The sequence below is a fragment of the Thermobia domestica genome, chromosome 8, assembly GCF_964235325.1.
Source record: "Thermobia domestica chromosome 8, izTheDome1.hap1.1, whole genome shotgun sequence".
In the NCBI taxonomy this organism is placed as follows: Eukaryota; Metazoa; Arthropoda; class Insecta; order Zygentoma; family Lepismatidae; genus Thermobia; species Thermobia domestica.
This window is the reverse complement of record NC_137461.1, coordinates 63,571,229-63,591,901: the sequence shown is the minus strand read 5'-3', so window position 1 is coordinate 63,591,901 and position 20,673 is coordinate 63,571,229. Positions and strand designations below refer to the sequence as shown.

The 20,673-nt window shown below is 36.0% G+C and overlaps 1 protein-coding gene across 1 annotated transcript in view; it reads right to left on the bottom strand.

The window, feature by feature from the left end:
* LOC145692962 (calpain-5-like) overlaps positions 1-18,823 on the bottom strand; it is a 106,138-nt gene extending 87,315 nt beyond the window's left edge. Inside the window, exons 1-2 of the mRNA XM_081768557.1 lie at positions 18,326-18,823; positions 2,208-2,396 (exon numbers count right to left, since the gene is read on the bottom strand). Coding sequence (XP_081624683.1) covers positions 2,208-2,396; positions 18,326-18,343 — 207 coding nt within the window. The 5' untranslated portion in view covers positions 18,344-18,823. The remainder of the gene's footprint in view (positions 1-2,207; positions 2,397-18,325) is intronic.
* Between the last annotated feature and the right edge of the window lie 1,850 nt (positions 18,824-20,673).

Here is a 20,673-nt window from a genome sequence, read left to right as displayed (position 1 = left end):
CATACATAAACGAGGTCACAAATTATCGATTGTAAAAGATCGCTTGCTGTAATAACCTGTGTAATTTTATCATACAGGATATCTGTTTATAGTACGTCAATAACCAGAGACTACTTCTAGTTTTCAATGAACTAATTTCTGCAAGAGAATCAGAAAATCACGCCACTCAGACAACGTTTAAATTACACTTAAGTGCTAATAAACTACAGTGTTAAACTGACGAAAAGACCATTTTTACTTGAAAGAGAGGATTGCGAACTGGAAATTCATATAAATTAAGACACAGAAGAAAGAAAAAGGAGGAAGATCGGAAGGAATACGCAGGAAATATTAATCAATAACCTACAATCAATGATAACATCAATCAATAGACTATATGCTGATTCAGGAGCTGTTTACAATCTCGTATTTTAAGTCAAATTTCAAATAGGTCTACTCAATCCATATTCTGATGAGGGGAGAATCTACGACGAGGGGGAGAAGTCCACAGGGTCCAGATCCCCCAAACTTCCTAACTCAACATCCATACACTTTCTCAACAAAAAACATATTTGTTTAACAAGGAAATGGTTCATGTAGCATGAAACTTTTGATCTTACACTCCATCTGTACTCTTTCTCTTATAAAAACAATCTAATTACATATTTTTTTCTGAAAATATAGATGGAAGTATTTTACAATTAGTTATCATTAGTTATCGTTATTATTAGTCTTTTTGAGTGCAGAATAATACCCGTTCAATAGTACATAGATATAGTGGCTTATCGTATTGGACCCCTTCCAAAAGTTAGGACCCCTCCCAATGAAATTTTTTGGGTTTGCGCCTGTTCTGATACACAAATCCTAAAAAAAATAAATGAATTTGTAAATATCATGGTCATATAATGACTACAATTTTGAATCAATATTAAATTTACTGCTTGACCTCTCATAGTAAATCATACTGTTTTTTAGTTATTCTTTAAGTACCTGAGAATACACTTATCGAAACATTTTTAGTTAGTTTTCGTGAGGACTTCTCTTGTTATAGTTTCTTACCACTTTAACTAAAATAGGCCTAAATAAAATAGACATATAAGTATATGTTATACCATGTCATACATTTAAAACTTTCAATAAAAAGTTTTGATGAAGCAAGTAAGTCCTCGATACTAGTAAGAAACTTTGAAAATAACAAATTATAATTTGTTATTTTCAAAGTTTCGTACTAGTCATGTAACACGTACGTATTTTTCAATAAGTAAAGTTTTAAAAACTTTGATCATTGTTAATTATAATAACAATTCTATTAACTTTACTGCTGGTGACTCCAGTAAGGAAGCAAAGGAGCCAAACACTCCCTTTCCAATGAAACATCTTTTTTCCATAGAAGTTTTTTGATCTGTGGCAGCAGAAGGAGCAGCATCTTTGCAGCAGATTTTGTTGCATCAATACAAGATGAATCCGAAGCAGCTTTTCAAGAACGGTTTCTGAATGTTACTCAGAGAAATCAGAGACATCTTTCCAAGAAGAGCTTAAAATATCCAGCATATAAATAATAGGACGACCATTCAGGATATGTTATATCTTCATAACACCAAAGTATCGTGTATATCAAACATATTTGAAAAAAAATGTTATTATATATGTGAAAAGAGCAAATTTGTTATAAGTTGCTACTCCTGTAGGGAGTAGGTTTGTATTGCCTTTTGGTAAGCCTGAAACGGGACACATTGATCGAATATTTGCTAATTGCCACATTTTCATGTCCAAATTTGTGCATCAAAAACAAATGAAACAGAAAAATCGTGGCCTCAGCTTGTTGGCATTAGTTGAACCGCAGTTAAGAACCATTGAACCGCTTAAAGAATAATATTATTGACGGTGATTTTACTGCTGCTAACATGACACGTTTTTGACGATAGAATCATATCAATATCCCGATAGTCATAGATGTAAGAACACATTGCATTTGTAATATACCTAATCAATCGTCCTATCATTTGCTTTCTTATAATTCAAATTAACATTTAATAATGATTTGTTGCATGTATTTTGGTTCTATATACGATCGAATTTATTTTACTTTGTGATTTTTTAAAATTCAACGAATGACGAATATAGGGTTGTGGAGGAGTGTAAAGTCAGTCGCGGGCACTGAATGAAAAGTGCGCATCTTGAGTAAACATCCTGAAGTCACCAATGCAATAGCTACAATATTATCTTACTTTTGGTTTCTTCCATTCAATATTCCCTGGTATAGACCCTGTTAAAGCAAGACTAGAATCCGTGGTAGGAAACAATGGGTCACTGAACATAGACTGTAGCTTATCCAGTTGTTTCACCAATACAGTGTAGTTCTGGCCTTTGAAGTGTTGTGGCTTCTGGGAGAAAGTATGTGCCACACTCTGAACTCTCTGAAAGAAACAATTAATTATTATTACAATAGGAAAATTCAATTAGTTAATACGTACACACGCACAAATATTATTAAGAAAATATTTAGCTCACAATAGGACAAACATCAATAGGTTAACAGTGTTTGCTTGTGCACATCTCTGCAAAACATATCAATGCTTTCTAAATACGATACACATTGAGATAGGAACGCTAGCTTCCGAAAAATGGCTGTGGATGAAACTAGATAAACTGTGAAGCTCTTAGATCTTGTGCACACACACGAACGTACTCGTGATTGGTTACAAATTTATTATTAGCCTTATAAGTCAAAATCTCCTGAAATGATCTTGGTATCTCAATTTTCTTAAATGAAATCTGTCAGTTTTACGTCCAACGGTTATGCCGGCTAGGCTAAAGAAGACGATGGTGATGAGAAATGAATGTAGTGGTGGAATGAATAAAATGGAAGGAAACAGGAGAACCCCGAGAAAACCTGCGAACACGGTATTTGTTCATCACAAAGTCCACTTGGCACGAGCTGGGATCGAACCAGGAATCCTACACACCAGAGGTGAACTCTTTACCACTGAACCACCGCTCCCCCTCAATCTTCTCAAGTATTAAGAATTTTTACGCATTGCTTGGGCTGTTTGCATTCGTGTGCTGGTTCATTTGACCTAATCTTGACTTGTCCTCTGGAAATGAACTTTAGTACTAGAAATATAGATTCTAAGGAAAAAAAACTTAAGAGTTTCTCCCCTACTATATTTTTGCCTGGGAAATTTGGACTTTTCCCAACATTTATGAAGAAACAGCAGTATATTCCATCTTTTGTTCCCCATTATAGCTCGAAGAAAGAATTTAGTTACTCCATTCTGAAGAAACAAAAATATGATAAGTTCAGCAATCAAGGATAGTTATTCAATTGATGAGAAAAGGAAAAAAGGACAAATCAGTGTACGCAATTGGTTTTCTACTTCGAACGAATCGTTTGTAGAGTTATTTGTGTAATGTTCTACAAAAAAAAAAAAAAGTTTTAGTGACAAAATAATAATGTTACCGTCTTCGCAATAATGCTGAGGGTGTAATAGTAAGACTTAATAAAAAAAATCAATTTATACAATTAGAATTTATACGTAAACTAAAACTTTCGGCTTTTGTTTCTTCGGAGCTAAAGGTACTTTTTAATGTAGAAAGTTACGCTGAATAAGTGTATGTATCTACAATATATAGCATTTTATTGATGCTGTTAAAATACGAGCAGAAGAAGCTTAAAAACGATATACTCAACAATTTTATTTCTGGTGTATTCATACAATATATAGAAAGAGTAAACTTTATAAGTGATGAACTTTGACTACCGTTAAATTAAATTATACCCATTTATGACTAATTTTGAAAAATGAATTTAGCTTATATTAGGTTCTAATAGAATAACTGAAGCTCACAATAAAATGTTTCCTGAACGGAGAACGAGATATATGTGAAATTCTATTACAAAACAAATATTTTTTTTTCTTGTCTACCACTTTGAATTTAGGCAACCCGTACAATATATATATATATATATATATATATATATATATATATATATATATATATATATATATATATATATATATATATATATATATATATATATATATATATATATATATTATATTAAAATGTTAGATTCATATTGTGGTCAAGAAAAGCTTATATGTTTGTGGACATTTATATGTTTGTTGCTAATTCTTTTGACAACATCTCGGAAACCACAAGCTCTAGAAAGATGCCGTTTTCACTGATCCCTTGCAAACTTTGTGCAGATTTTTCAGTTTTAATGGAATATTTAAGAAACATGACCGTTATTTCTTTATTGCATTTTTTAGGGGTACACTAGAAGTAGCATATCCTACGAGTTATACATGCCAGCACCACACAGTTGTATACAGGAGTAGTATATCTCTCAGGCGTTTGTTTTATGACCAAATGATAAAAAACGGATAACTATTTCTCCAGTCTAAGATAAATCTTTGTTTGGAGCGTTTTGTCCAATGAACACCATATATCACTGACATTATAATTAATTGTGTGTGCAATGTATTTGTTTATTACATATTGCATGCAAGAAGAAAAAACACTGACCATACATGAATTAAATTCAAACCGAAACTAGGGTCAAATCTTGCAAATGGTGCGATATTAAAAAAAAGCAATTGAAAAAAATTCTCTTTTATGGTACCCCTTGCCGATTTTTACCAAGATGTCTTTCACTTGTGTCTGTAAAGGGACATGTAGAGATGATGTGGAGAATGACAAGAAGATTCATGCTCATATGTGAATGATGCGCTGTGTAGAGAGCGCAGGTTCAGCTAGTATACTTTCAGAAATTGTATAAGGTGTTTAGGCAACCAACATAACCCGTGTGATGTGTTGGGTTGCGTAAGTTACACTTGCTGGCTACGAATGTAAAGCCAGTTCAAAAACCAATAAAGATATCCAGCCCCAAACTGAATATGGGACTCGTACTAGTGAATGATGTGAAGACATTTTTTAAATTGTAGAATACACTACAGAAAAAAACAAAAGTGTTTTTCCTTCTAAAAGCCTACTTTTTATGAAGACAATCTTCTACTAAAAAAAAAAAAGCCTTTTCTGTATCTACCTGGAATACCAGTGAAGATCAACATCCACATGAAACTTATTGATAACAGATGCTGTCGCAGTTATGCAAGATAACCGGTTCACTACGCTAATGTACAGAAATTTTAATGCATAGTCAAGAGCCTGCAATTTTCAACTATGGTATCTAACGTGGTATTTCAAAAGACCAAGATCGCGGTCACTTTGTAAACATTAGAACAGCAAGAGCCTATTTATTTCATATAAATTCCACGTACGAGATAAACACATTGTTCCTTGTCGATTGCGTTTACGGGTTAAGTTTGGTCGTCCATTTCTAGCAAAATTTTGAAAATTAACTGGGAAGAAATTGATAATTTGCTCGTTTGTGTGCTTGATTATATGTAAGAAGAGCAGTTATGTTTATTTTTTTTATAAGTGGTTATAGACATGGAACTATTTGGCAAGCAGAAGGAACTACTTGACGTAACGTTACCACATGATTGGATTGTGGGAAAGTAACAAGCATTTGTATTCTGAACATGGCTGGAAGTGTACAAAGACGTTCCATTTGGTATCCTTACGCAGAGCTGAGAAATTACACTATTAATTTTAACAAACTGGTCCAAACTTCTTTAACCCAAAACTAACCTGACCCGACCCTACCTTACTATACCCTGCCCTACCCTATTCAATTATATCCTTTTAAAGAGTCCTAAAAATTGTTGGTTTTTAAATTTTCACAGTTGTTATTACGCTTTTTGTTGAAAAGCAAGCGGACGACCAACTTTGGAATAAATGTCGCGTTTACATTCAATTGTAGCTTACAGTTCAATGCTATTTGCAGAATTATGAATTTACGAAATTAAGAAGAAAACACTTCGTAATGTTATTTGCGCAAGAAATCTTCAAAATAAACCTTTTACTGCATGCATTGCGAAGTTTTAGGAATACAATAAAACCAAAACAGTCTGGAGAAGTTAATCGTAAATAAGATTTAAATTGCATGCAGACTTAATTAGTCACAGGACTTAGTTTTTATTTCCCTATTAGTCTATGTTGCGAAGTCAAGCTATGTTGCTTACTCAAAAAATGTAAGAAAAGTTTCAGTGCGTGTTGGAGGATCGGCCGATAATATCGGTGGCGTGTGCAAGCTACGATTTGAGTACATTGAAGTCGATTTCACCGCCGACATTATCGGCGCTTCCACCGATATTATCGTTGCTGTGAGCAAACGCACTTATGCCTGCCATTAGCCAAGACGTGAAGACGTGCGAACGTAAAATAAGACAAGAATAGGGATGGGAAAGAGTCATTTAGGAAAAATATTAACATTATATTTTGTTTTTCTGAAAAAAGTTAATAAAAAGACTCATAAAACATTCCATGTGGAGTACTGTACTCTATGGTGCAGAAGCACAGATGACAATATGTAAAAGTGACGTAAAGACTTAAAATATGAGCGTGGAGAAGAATGGATAAAATTCGACTGTATTAAACAAAAACTGAGTGACAATAGAAGAAAAAAGCATAATTGGATGGTATTAGAAAGAAGAGAAACTACTCGAGACATTGGCTGAGGAGGAACTGTCCAATGAGAGGCGTGATAGGCGATATGCTGGAAGAAAAAAGAGGAGGAGGAAGAGATTACAATTGATGGATGGTATTAAAACAGAAAATTGCTATATCAAGACAAAGAAGTTATGGTGCAATGAAGCTTCTGTGATTATGATGTTTTTGTTTTTAACAGGACACACAATAGGCGAATCAATTTAAACCGATAGCCTTATCCCAAATTTGGCTTGAACTTAAAATATCAGTTCTTATGAATCCTGCGTAGCAAACGGTGTCCATTCTCCCATAAATTTTGATATCTTCCTATATTAACCTGTTTCTCACGAAAATAGTTATTTACTTTTAAACTTTTTCAAACGTTTCTGATTTCTAACAGTCCTTCACTTCTTTAAATAAAATAAGTTATTCTTGTGTTATTTACAGATTTTTTAAAATAAAAATTTAATTGCAACGTTGTTTAAATTACTTTCAGAGATAAAGTGAGTGTATAGGTCAGTGGGTCAAGTAGGTCAACAGTATGTGATCCACTGCGACACACCACCCGCCATGACCCACTACGACCCACCGACTTACTTTGACCTACCGACCGACTCTGCTCACGACATTGTAGACAGCATCTTCTGAACACTGGTGAATTTGTCTACGTTTTACTTTCAAGACCTCCATTTCCCTTTCTTTTTCATTTGTTTGTGTTTACTTACCTGACAAGAGACGTTTGCGAACCGTGGTAGCTAGATATTTGTGAAAATTGGTACCCTGACGAATCGTGGATTGTTAATCATCGTGGTGATAGTCACTCGGTCCTGAAATGCCTTGTTTATCCGCTACGTATAATGCATATACCAAGCAGTAACCGGGTGAGGCTGTACCGAGTTATACCCCAAAAACACACACACAAAAAAAAAAAAAAAAAAAGCAGAAAATGAAAAATTTGTGGAGGCAAGCTGATACCTACGGGAGCGGGAGGCGTGACAAAGAACACGGCAGTGTAGTGCTACATAAACAGTGCTACCATCCCAATACCAATTTATAGTTTTCAGATAGAACATATACCATTTTATGTCACTAAAACAATTGGCATAAAACATGGAAGAATATAAGCAAAAGCTGGGTTATCATTGTTGCTAAACAAGGGAATATGAGGCTCTCTAAAGTTGAGAAATTAGGGGGTTCGTACAGAGAAATGAACAATGTACAACAAGAAGAAGACTGCAGAAGGACCAAATTCACAGTAGAGAGTAAACTACAGCATGCTCAGCATCCAGTGACTAGCGGGCTTGATACAGGATTCACCCCAAAAAGGGTATATGGTAGAGTTGCCGTAGAAAGAAGAAGTTCCATGAGACATCATGCGGAAATGTGAACAACAAGTCTTCCTGTAGCGCAGCAACTCCAAAGGCGTTTGTGTGGAATCGATATCTCGAACTGTTCCCGAGAGCTACGAAACGAATTGTCTTGGGGTTGCAACACTGTATAAAATTCTGCATGCCTTCCAAACCACAGAAACTAAGGTGTAGCGCCTGAAAAGAGTATAGAAAAGCTGTGGCAAGAAAGGTAACAAATCTGTGACAAGAAAGTACATCAGAATCGATTCGCAAAGATTAATGAACTGTGATGGGTTCAGTCGAGAGCAGGAAGCGTATAGTTAGCATGTGAGACAACGATGAAAAAAAAAAAAACACACACACACACACACACTGCATTCAGGTTACCAGTAATATACAGATGCAAAATATTTTAATATAATACACCAATACATACAACAGAAAAGCCACAGATGGTATGGCAAAATAAGTACATTTCTCGTCCTAGCTGCACACTCGACATGACGTATCAAGTTCGTTAGTCACTGAATGCTGTGGTTTACTCCCTACTGTACATTTGGTCCTTCTGCAACCTTGTTGTTGTTACACATTTTTCATTTCATTGTACGGACCCCATAATTTCTCAATTTCAGAGTCTCATATCTCCCTTATTTGGTAATACTGATACCCACTTTATGCTTATTTTCTTTTACATTTTATGCCAATTGTTTTAATGTCATAAAATGATATAAGTTTTATTTGAAAAGCTATAAGTTTGTGTTGAGATGGCAACACTGCTTGAGTGACACTGCTGCCGTCTTCTTGACCGCGTGCCAATCTCCGGTAGATACCAGTTCACCTGCATATATTTTTCATTTTCCGCGTTTTCCCGGCGGTTTTGGGGTATAACTCGGCACAGCCTCACCCGGTCACTGATTGGTGTATGTATTATACGTAGCGGGTAAACAAGGCATTTCTGCGCCGAGTGAGTATCACTACGATGATCAGCGATCCACGCTTAGTCAGTGTACCAATTTTCATAAATATCTAGCTGTCACGTTTCGCATACGTCTCTTGTGAGATATCTAAATGAAAAAAGAACTTCAGGCACTTTTGGATATTGATATTTGTAACTGTAATAATAGCAATATGACTTGTACTACTACGTGGCTTTCGAAACACACAATCTGTGAGTGTTTAGAGAAGCTAACTACTGGAAAAAATACAGTTTTGAATCACTGTAATATATAAATTATTATATAAAAAAAATTGAATGTACTAATGCGTGCCTGATCATCACGGCCAAATTGCAAAGCCAAATGAAATGATTTTTGGTATAGTTAGGCCTTAATCCAAACTGGGATATTATTATATCGTTTTCATTGTAATACATATCCTAAGGAGATAGTGGGGATCCGAATTTTTGCGAAAAAAGAATTGAGTATCTCGCAAGCCCTTCAACTTACGGAGCTGAAATTCAGTATATTAACTCTTTATTAAAAATAAACAGAACGTGCCCCATCATTTTTTAAAATTCTCCTTTATGGAGGGGGGCACTTTATATATGTAAAATGGTAGCGGGTTGGTTTGTAAAAATAACCAAAAATGATCCATATTATAATAGTTGAGAAACAAATTCAGAAACAATTATTGAGAAACCAAAAATATAGTGCTACGCTTCATGTATCCATTGCTTTCTACTATAATAATTGCTGAAGCTTATGTTTATTATATAGAGTGCTTAGGGCACAGATCAATCAACCCATAAAGTTGTGAGAAAAATAGACATAAAATTTGTACTGTAAGCTTAATTATATGGAAATTTTAAGTTTGGACTCTACACTTAATTATACGAAAAATTTTATTATTTTTCCTTTACGTTAGTCTACTTACCTTGATTTGGGACTTTCAAATTTCATTTTTTTTTTTTACTGAAAAGTATCGATAATTCAACAAGGAAATAATTATACTATGACAATTTAATTGATATTCATCGTAGTTTGGCCCATGACAAACACTTTACCATTTTATATCGTAAAGGTCAGATCCACAGTTATTGTAACACATCAGTGCTTGAGCGATTGACCGTAGAAATTCAAACTCCGATTACTTAGAATTTTACAGCCTGGTTTTATTACAAGTGTAAACTCTTCAGTCAGTAGAGAAGAGGCCATGGATCATGTGTCAGAGTTGATGACGATGGGTTTTTGTGGGTCAGAGTGGGTCAGAGAGGGTCATGCTGGGTGGTGGGCCAGAGTGGATCACGATGTGTCATGGGTCAAGTTTTCATTGTGGGCCATCTCTGACTCTCCGTCCATAAAATGTCAATGATACATATTACGTCATGAGTTTGAGTTTGTTTTGCATCCTTATTCATCACCAAGGTTATAAAGAACGAGACCTAGTATTAACATAGGAGGCCAATCACGACCGGATCACGATCACGTGCAGTTGGAGGCTGCACGGACCATCACGTACAATTAACTCTCACCCTACACTATCTAAGAGAGGTCGATTACAGGACCTATTCTCCACCACACACTATCCTGCCTCCAAGGGAGTTAAATAGAGCTAGTTTCTCACTACATTATCTCACATTCGAGAGAGCTGGATTACAGAACCCGTTGCCCACTACATCATTATCTTACATCCAAGAGAGATGAATTACAGGACCCGTTGCTCACTACATGATCATCACACATTCAAGAGAGCTGGATTACAGGACCGGTTACCCACTACATCATTATCTCATATCCAAGAGAGCTGGATTACAGAAACTCTTATCCACTACATCATTATCTCATATCAAAGAGAGCTACCCACTATACCATTATCTCATATCGAAGAGAGCTGGATTACAGAATCCATTGTCCACTACAACATTATCTCACATCCAAGAGAGCTGTATTACAGAACCCGTTGCCCATTACATCATTATTTCATATCCAAGAGAGCTGGATTAGAGGATCCGTTGTCTATTACATCAAAATATCACATCCAAGAAAGGTGTATTACAGGACCCGTTGTTCACTACATCATTATCTCACATCCAAGGAAGGTGGATTACAGGACCCGTTGTCCACTACATCATTATCTCATATACAGGAGAGCTGGATTACAGGATTCATTGTCCATTAGAACATTATTTCACACCCAAGAGAGCTGCTTTACAGGACCCGTTGTCCACTACATCATTACATCACATCCGAGAGAAGTGAATTACAGGACCCGTCACCCACTACATCATTGTGTTATATCCAAGAGAGCTGGATTTATAGGACCCATTGTCAACTACATCATTATCTCACATCCAAGAAATCTGGATTACAGGATCCTTTGTCTACTACTACATCATTATCTCACATTCTAGAGAGCTAGATTACAGAACCTCTTGTCCGCTACATCTAAGAGAAATGAATTTCAGAACCCGTTAGCACCATAATATGAGTATTTCGCCTCGAAGAGAGTTAAGTATAGGACTACGCCATGGGCGTCGGCTGTCTTGCGGTATGCCCTCCCTTGTGGTTATTTTCTTTACAGTAGTTGCTCAAAGAGTTTTATTAATAAATAACCAACAAAATTCATTGTATATAGAAAATATGACACCATGTTCGTGTAACAAGTCAAATGAATCGACTATAGTTAAAAAGGCATGAATTTACAGAATAAAACTTATGGTATATTACCGTAAAACGGGGCTACTTCGACAGGTTTTGTACTATTTTAGATGTGTACAGGAGACATTGACTGCAACTAGTCAATGATACTATTCTCATCATAACAATAGGTATCTAGATTATCCCATCCAACTTAAGTTTCTGCAAGTAAATTTTGGCAGGAAAAATTAAAGAATTACCTGTCAAAGGAGCCCCCGGGGTGAGGCTACTTTGACACCTTATGTATGTGCTGCGTAAGGCCAAAGTTACCCGAGTTATGGGGTTACTTTAACATGGGATTAATCTAAATCCAGTGTAAAACACTTTTGGTCATGTATAATATATGATGTATGCTTTTTAACCAGGAAATTTTGATTTTTTTACACCATTATACAAGATTTTCTAAAAGCTTTACTTTCAACATACCTTTACATGTAACAACGGAATGAAAACCCTAATCGTCAACATCACAATCGTAACCAGCATACTGTGGATTTTTGGATCCAATACTGCGAAATCCACACACGCATTTTTCGCACCTGACACACTGAATCCACTCTTTTCCGCCCATGTAATTTCGAAAGTCTCACATACAGATGGCACAGATGTTTTCTTCATATCCTTTTATTTTCTTCGACTTCTTTCCCTGACGGGGTTTCTTTTAGAGCTGTCATGGTTGTCCGGTTTCTAGTTCTTCTATCATGGGTTCCTCGATGACCACCTCTTCCGTCACAAAGGACTCTCCCTCTTCCAAACCTCATATCTGGTGCCAGTTTCGAGTTCTTCTTCCCGTGGAAGCAACAGTTTTCCAGGAGAAACCAAGACATTCTTCCCTGGCTTTTGTCCACTCGTCCTCGCTCTGGTGCTTGGCCTCGCTCTGGAATCATCAAGAAACTGTAGGAGACTTCCGGCTATATCTTCCTCGACCTGTGTGCTATCGGGCTCATTGGGTAACTTTGAGAGGGGAGTTTCAACGTTTAGGCGAACCAGATCTGTACCTCGGAATCCTGCCTTCAGGTTCTCGCCTATGGTGGGAGCCAGGGAATCCATGAGTCGGGACAGTAGACCAGGGAATTGTTCCTTGGGAATGGATCCGCTTCGTTGGGTCTCCTTCCGCCATAAGCTCAGTACGGCTTTCCACTTCTTTAGTGGCCCATACGCTCACGTCCAGCAGCTGGAGCAGAGGCATCGAGATGCAACGACGCTCACAGAAAGGAAGAATCACATGTCAAAGTAGCCCCGTTTTACGGTACAAGAAAACGCCCCTTTAACAAAAATCATAATATTCTGGTCGATAATATAGCCATAAAAATGTCTACATATTCCTAATACAAAAGTCTTATAATACATTTCGGTAACCCGACGAAAATAGTTTTGAGAATATTTATGTGAAATCGGACTTAATGCGCAGTAAATGAGTATCTTGAAATGGCTTTTTCAATCGTAAAGCGAAACTGAAAAGGAATATCTCCAGAAGATCTATATAACCATATGGTATTTGTTCCTCATGAATCCCGCGTGGTCCGATATATTTAAATGACTAGAACCTATCGTCAATGGCGTTAATAGACTCTTTTAGAAGGGATTTAAGACTGGAACGGAGTTGAAGCCATTTCTCCAATTAGGAGCAACAAAAGGACAAACCCTGATATTTGTTGAGTTATAGGCCTATTGATATTTATTATCATACAAAATGAGAGAATTTTATTGAATTTCTGCTGACGCTACTGTTTGTGTTTAAGAAAGGAGACTTCTAATGCTGAGTTACAGTAACTTTCAAATAATTAATTGAAATTTTCACCCTTATTTACCACCGAAGTTGTAAAAGACAAGACTTACTGTTAACGTGGACTCTGAATGACGATTTGGGGACTTGAATATGGTGCGATAATTTTGACGCTCACAGTAAGTTTTGCCTCCAAAACTGGATTACAAGATAACGCAATAATCTGCCCCGGCTTCCAAACAGATGAATTGTAATATACCGTCATTTCCATTTGCAGATAGGGTCGATTTTTGTAACGCGCGGGGGTGGGTGGGGGGGAGCACGGTGTCTGTATTAGAGCGCTTACCTCTGGTGCGTAGGGTCCCTGTTTCGATAGCCGGTTTCCTCCCACATTCTCATTTTACTAACTCGTCCATCATCATACAATTGCTTCAATCATCGTCTCCCTTAGCCTAACTGGTATAATTGTGGGGCGTTAAACTGAGAAGATTGTAATTGTAACGCGCGGGTGCCAACAAAGCGGAAGATTGTAGGATGAAGAAGCAAAGTTCGCAACTGAAAATTATGAGACATTCAAACAATTTATCCACTAATAAAAGGTACGAGCCATCGCACTAAACTTTCTTGCTTCAATTCTTTAAACTAAATCATGTTGTGCTGGCATTATTAATGTAACACTTCTTTTGTGAAATGTGAACAAAATCATAAGAAGTTTTCTGATAAATTTCACCACAAAGAAATTTCATCACCAAAAGTAAATTTCCCCTTGTAAATTTTTCCATAAGAAATGGCTTATGCCATATGTTAGCGTTATATTTATTTATAAAATATTTGTTTATAAAATAACAACAAAATAGCATGAGTGGTATTTTACAAAATTGTATAGAGAAATAAAAAAAATAATAAGAAACCAAGAAACCACTGCCCATTGTGGATATTCTTATGAAACTGATATATGCAACATTATTGATGAAATATGTTATGAAAAGCAATCAAAATCGCCTGAGCTGTTTTTGAGAAATTAGTTTGAAAAGAAACTCATACTCAAGAATAAAGGTGTCATCCTACTTGCGACAGTCTTATGTGGGACAAGAACTGTTAATTGTCCTATGAGCGACCGATTCGTTTATATAAAGATAATGGGAGAGGATAACGTTCCCTGTAATTAGTTTACGTTTTGGTAGGTTACAACAAGGGGAGAAAGATGGTTTAAAGTGTTTGTTTGCCTTTTAGATTGTTTAGAGTGCGCTGAATTGTAATTGGTAGGATTGATTGGGAATAGCCAATCAGATGTAAGGGATCTCAAAAACTATCTTTTATTATTAAAATGTTATTTCTCATTTTATTCATAGAGTTTTATGAAGTCTAAAAGGTAGAGACTTGGCGAAACTGTTACACGTTTAAGCTTTCCTAAATAAAATATATTACTTTGTTTATTGGGTAATTAGATTTGAAACAAATTAAGCACAGAAGAAGAAATGGTATTACCATGGGTTTTTCAATAATTAATTATATAGAAATATACTTTTCATGGAAATATTCCTGTTGTTTCGTTAAGTTATTTGATATGTTTTATGTCAAATCAAACTAAAAATTAAGACATGTTTTATGTCTTACAGTAGAGGGAAAATATATTTGACGAACAGTATCACTGACACATTTTTTAGTACATTTTCCAAAGCAAGGTTGTTTGGACGCTAATAACGCCAGAGGCAAACATATTTTACGAGATGGAATCATATCATCTTCCATCACCTCAATGGAAATGAATCGGTCGCTCATAGGACAGATAACAGTTCCTGTCGCTAATAGGACTGTCGCTTCTAGGACTAATTCAGAATAAACAATCTCTTGTGAAGTTTTTTGGTAAAAAAAATAATTTACACAACATAATAGAGTTATTAATGAAATGTTTGTTCATGTATGTTCATGAAACAATCGTTTTTGAGAAAATCGTCCAAAAACTCTCTTACTAAAAAGAATAAACTATCCTTCGTCGATTTTTCAAGGCAAATGAGTTATCCAATATTGTCAGGATATTTATGATATATAATTAAAATCGCCTGAGGCGTTTGAGAAAATCGTCCAAGAAATCTCACTCTTAAGAATAAACTACTCCTTATACTGTAGATTTTTCAGGACAAATGAGTTATGCAATATTGTCAGGTTATCAATGAGTTATCTATTCATGGGATATGAAGAAAATCACTTGAGTTCTTTTTTTGGGAAAATCATCCTAATAAAACTCACCCCCAAGGATAACCACCCCTTCTTGACCTTTTGCCAAAGAAATTACTTATAGTACATGAATTATTTTTGAATAATGATTTTTATGAAGTATAAATAAAATCGTTAGAGCCAGGTTTGAGAAAATCACAATTTTTGATTATTGCCCTCAAATAAAGTACTGTTATTTTTAGAGGTAGGATGAAAATTCGAAACAAAAGCCCTGAAGAATCACATAAAAACGTTAATTTTGAAATTTGGTTGACATACATTGGACGATATGACCTCTAAGCGAGTATACATCAGAATGAACAGACGGTTAGATGTCGAAAAATGGCTTTTTCGATTTTTCTTTCATGAATATGGTCCATGGAACATGTAAATCCGTTCAAATCTCGAATTCGATATTTTTTCACCATCTCGAAAGTAAAAGTAAAAATCTTTGTTTCCGCCGCTCGAAAGTAAAAATTTCACATCCTTTGTTTCCGCCGCTCGAAAGTAAGAATTTGCATAAGAAAATAACAAGTATAAAACTTTTAATCAAGGTTCTTCCACGGGGAAGAGAGATTAGAGATAAGAACCATTGAAAAATTTTAAAAGTAGTAAGTATTGTTTCTGTAGAGATAGACATTAGGCAGTGGTGCCCACCCCCCATCATGTCCATGACGCACCCCCCTCAATTGTCTATCTCTAGGTGTTCTTCCATGAAAGTCTTTTCGATTAATTTTTACACACCCTCAAGCATATTTATATAGATTTTTAACCCCCCCAAATATTTCACTGACGCAGTTTGCGTCATAGCCCCCCCTTGTGGGCACCCCTGCGTTAGGAGAATTTAGGTGCGTTGACTTGGATGGGATGAGCATCTCTGTGTGATCAAGTTTATTTTATTTGAGATGTTTGAATACCGTTCCGGCGAGTATTGATATAGTGCATTAATCAAATGAATATGATATTTTTCCATTAAAAAATAAATGTTTAATTTATCGTCCCACGTTTTTGTAATTTAGTGTAAAGAAGATGGATGCGAAAGGGGAAGGCTCTAGAACACAGGTCCCCCCATATAGGTTAGTAGCTAGGTTGGTTCCTTTCTGTACTACAGTTTAATATTCAATTCACATGATATTGTCGAGCGAGCGTCAGCGAGTGAAGGCGGGTTAGAGCCCCGTAGGGCACGTTGTTTTCTGTCTTTATTACAGCAAAATGGGAAGGGGGACCTGTGTTCTAGAACCTTGATATGAGGAAGTGAATGATTATGTAAGAATTGGTACAACAAGATTGTGAGAGGAAACAGGAGAGCCCCAAAAATACTTGTGGTCAAAGTCACTTGGCTTGGAATCGAAAAAGGAACTCCACGCTCCAGGGATCTTCCATTGCAATGTTTCAGAAAAATTTCCGGGAGAACACAGAGTATTCGGAGGGCACATAGTATTTTTACACGATACTATTCTATTTATTATTATATTATAGATTATTATTTTGGTCTTCTCCGGGGAGGCACTCTCAGAGCTCCAGGGGGCACTGCCTCAAAAACCATGTCTGGAAGAAACTACTGTTTCATTGAGTCATCGTGCCTCCCTTTTCATTTCAGGTATGCTACACTGCACAAAAAAAAAAAAAAAAAATCAGCATTTGGACTCTTTTTAGAAACGATGTTTGGTCATTGTTTAACATGTTCAAAATTTATCCGAATTTCTGATGTGAAAAGCAGAAAGGGCTTTTCAAGCAGTATGCTGACACTTTGAACACTAGCATTTATACAAGTCGTTGCTACCTGTACGTTCATTGAACGCATAAGAAGTTCAGGTACACTCATGTCCAAAATTATTGTCACATGCCTATAAATATGTTGTTGTAGGAATATAATTTGATAACGAATTCGCCCGGGATTTCCTACAACGTAAGTATGTGTATAATCGGCACAAACATGTATTTGGCAAATTTCATGTCAAAAGAGCAGTAAATAAGAACAATTAAACGAAAATAAAACTTTCTTGTCCATTTAGCAACATTTTGTTTTATTAGTTCTAATTTTCGTATTTATAATTCTTTTCCTATGAAATTTACCACAAATATACATTTCCCGATTATACACATAGTATCAGTATTAAAAGTATCCTGCAAAATCATTAAATAATATTCTTACAAGAAGACAGTTATAGATATGCGACAATCATTTTGGACATGAGTGTACATTTTAAACATTCTCAGGGTGGTTTCTATTAACCACCGTTAAGATACACTCTAGGTGTTTTTGTTCACTGATAGAACATTTCAGGACAGTTTTTCGACATGTTAAACAACGGCCAATAGTCGTTTCTAAAGAAGAAAGTCCAAAGCATATTAAAACACTGATTTAATTTTTGCAATGCACAGTTTGGAATTCAACTACATTAAGACTATGTGTGACATGAATTTGTCAATTCACATAGAATTAGAAGCATAGAATCGAACTCAGGAGGAGGATACGGTAGCTCAGTGGTAGGACACTTGTCTTTAGTGTGTGGGCTCCCTGGTTCGGTCCCCGGCCAATTAAGTTTGTGGTGGACAACATCGTGTCTGTGAATTTTCTTGGGGTACTCCCATTTCCTTCCACATTTCATTCCACCAGGTCTTCCATCATCATTCATTTGCTTTTATCATCCGTCTTAGCCTAAAGGGCACAATGGTGGGACGTTAAATAAAGATTTCATTTTGAACCCAGGACCAAGTATCCCAAACCACCAGAAATCACATGAGCCAACTACTTAGCTGTTTCTGAGCATTGCAAACAAATATAACAAATTCTAATTGTAATTATTTACCATACTATTTCTATAAAGAGGAAATGAACTGTAATTAATTGTACTTACCTCGTACATCGAGTGCATGTTGGTTGAGATAGGATAAATACCGGAATATCAAATACTTAAGTACTGAGGATGTAAGTAATGGTTCTTCCATGTTCTCTGCCGTTGATTGTCCAAAATATTAGCATCATCGTTTTCATTTCATAAAATGATTATGTAAATATAAATCAAATACGTAGAATACAATAATTAATAGTTGTGAATATCACTATTAAGAAAGTATGTAACTGGAGCAGAATAGTTCCTATAAAACGTTGCGCTGTAACAAACAAACACGTACTTGAGACAACAAGGCACGAAAAATGTTCTGCCGTGCTTTCCACGTTAAATCAATTCTACACGTATGTTAACGGGCCGCGCTCCAAAGTTGGACTTGTCCGCATGCGCTCCTTTCGTTATGACGTGAGAAAAAGTCAAGAATAACATTCAAAAGTAGAAAAGGCGATAAGCCAAATAATAGATCAGGAAATTGCCCTGTTCACTCTTTCCCTTCGTTTGCGCTTCATTGCGAGGGTGGTGGACAAGCCGTTCGATATTTCGGTCAATTGATAACAATCGCATGTACACACGCTCGTGTTTGAATGAAACTAGTTAAGTGTGTCACAAATTCATATCTTCGAGTAATAAGGTCATTTTAATTCTTTCTTGCGATCCCCTTGGGACATGTTTTTCGCTTATAACTTGGCAGAGCAATACATTTTATTACAATGCACTACAAATAGGATCATAAACCTTACACATGTACAGTAGTTTATATTGTAGAAATATACTGAGCATATTGGATGAAAAGAAACACTGAAACAATCAATTCGAGTTTGATTTATTGCTCAAAGGGAGACAAGAAAAAAATGTAGCAAAGATAGATCTAATTTATACATCGCTTACGCATGGAAAAGTTTGTTCTTGATTTATTTTATTTATTTATTTTTTTTAGAAAACTATAATTTATTATTGTTTTTCAGTTTTCTTCCTGGAGGAATACCAAAATTTTGGTCGTCATTTGATGGAGCACCATCTGTCTTAAATTTTACATAAAACTTGACTTATTCACAGCATTTAATATATTTTAACAATGAAAAATCTATTACGTTTTAAAACCTGTGACAAACATCTTGGCATTTCAGCTAAACGAATAAAATGCAAGCTCTGGCGCGACGTTGCCAAGTGGTAAAGGGTTGTGGCTATGACTAAGCAGACAAACTACAGCGTGATCAGGTGGCAGGGGATAGACATGGACATGTACAAAATAAACGTGGCAATACCGCTGGCCTCTCATTTGCTAGTAGCATTAAAGGGAACGGAGCGCCGCCTTCAAATGCCAAGATGTTTGTCATGCTATTTGGTTATCATAAATAATATTATGCAACACTTCATAAATAAATAAATAAATAAAGCAGTTTTGCAATTTTCGGTTTATACAAGTTTCGGCCAAGTAAAACACATATTTTTATAATATGTTCTCAGATCCTCTGAGATCACTTTGCGAACCACTAGTGGTGGACGAACCACACTTAAAAAACAAACAAACAAACAAACACTATTTTAATAAAAAAAATTAAATCTTTAAATTTTGTGTCTAATGATTATATCCTTTAGACTAAAAGTTGCGAGTTCGTTTCTTCATTCAAGTTCCTTATGAGTACCGAGAGTATACCAGACGTGGGCCTAGAGTTTAAGGTGGAATCCGAACCAATTTAATATGTTCTAATTATTTTAATACCCTCTCACCAGGAATCGGACCCAACACAACGTGCACCAAAGACACACGTGCTAGCCATTATAGTAGTGGGGAGTGCTTTAGTATAAAAGAAACGGATGATTAATGGGAATGAATGTTTGTGAAAGAATTGGTGGTGGAATGAGAATGTGGGAGGAAATAAGATATTTTTTATAAAACTCACGGAGACAATGTTGTATGCCACAAACTTCATGTCCCGAGATCGAACCAGGAATCCCTCGCAACAGAGGTAAGCATTCTATCACTGCACTACACTATTACAGTTTATCGCCCCTTTCAACTCCTACTGTTTAACATGAAATCCAAACGTGATCTTCCACCGGGCATCGAACCCGGATCTCCTGCATTATCTACGACTGAGCGGGCCGTGGTGGCTCAGTGGCAGAGCGTTCACCTCTGATGCGTGGAGTCCTTGGTTCGATTCCTGTCCGCACTCAAAATGGACTTCGTAGTGGACAAACATCAGGTACGTGACTTTTCGAGGGGTTCTTCCATTTCTTTACCTTTCTTCATTCCACAATTTCATCCATTAATAAGTTACCATCACCATATTTTTTAACCTTGGTGTCTAAACGTAGTACGTTAAACAAGGAATTTTGTTTCATTTCTACCA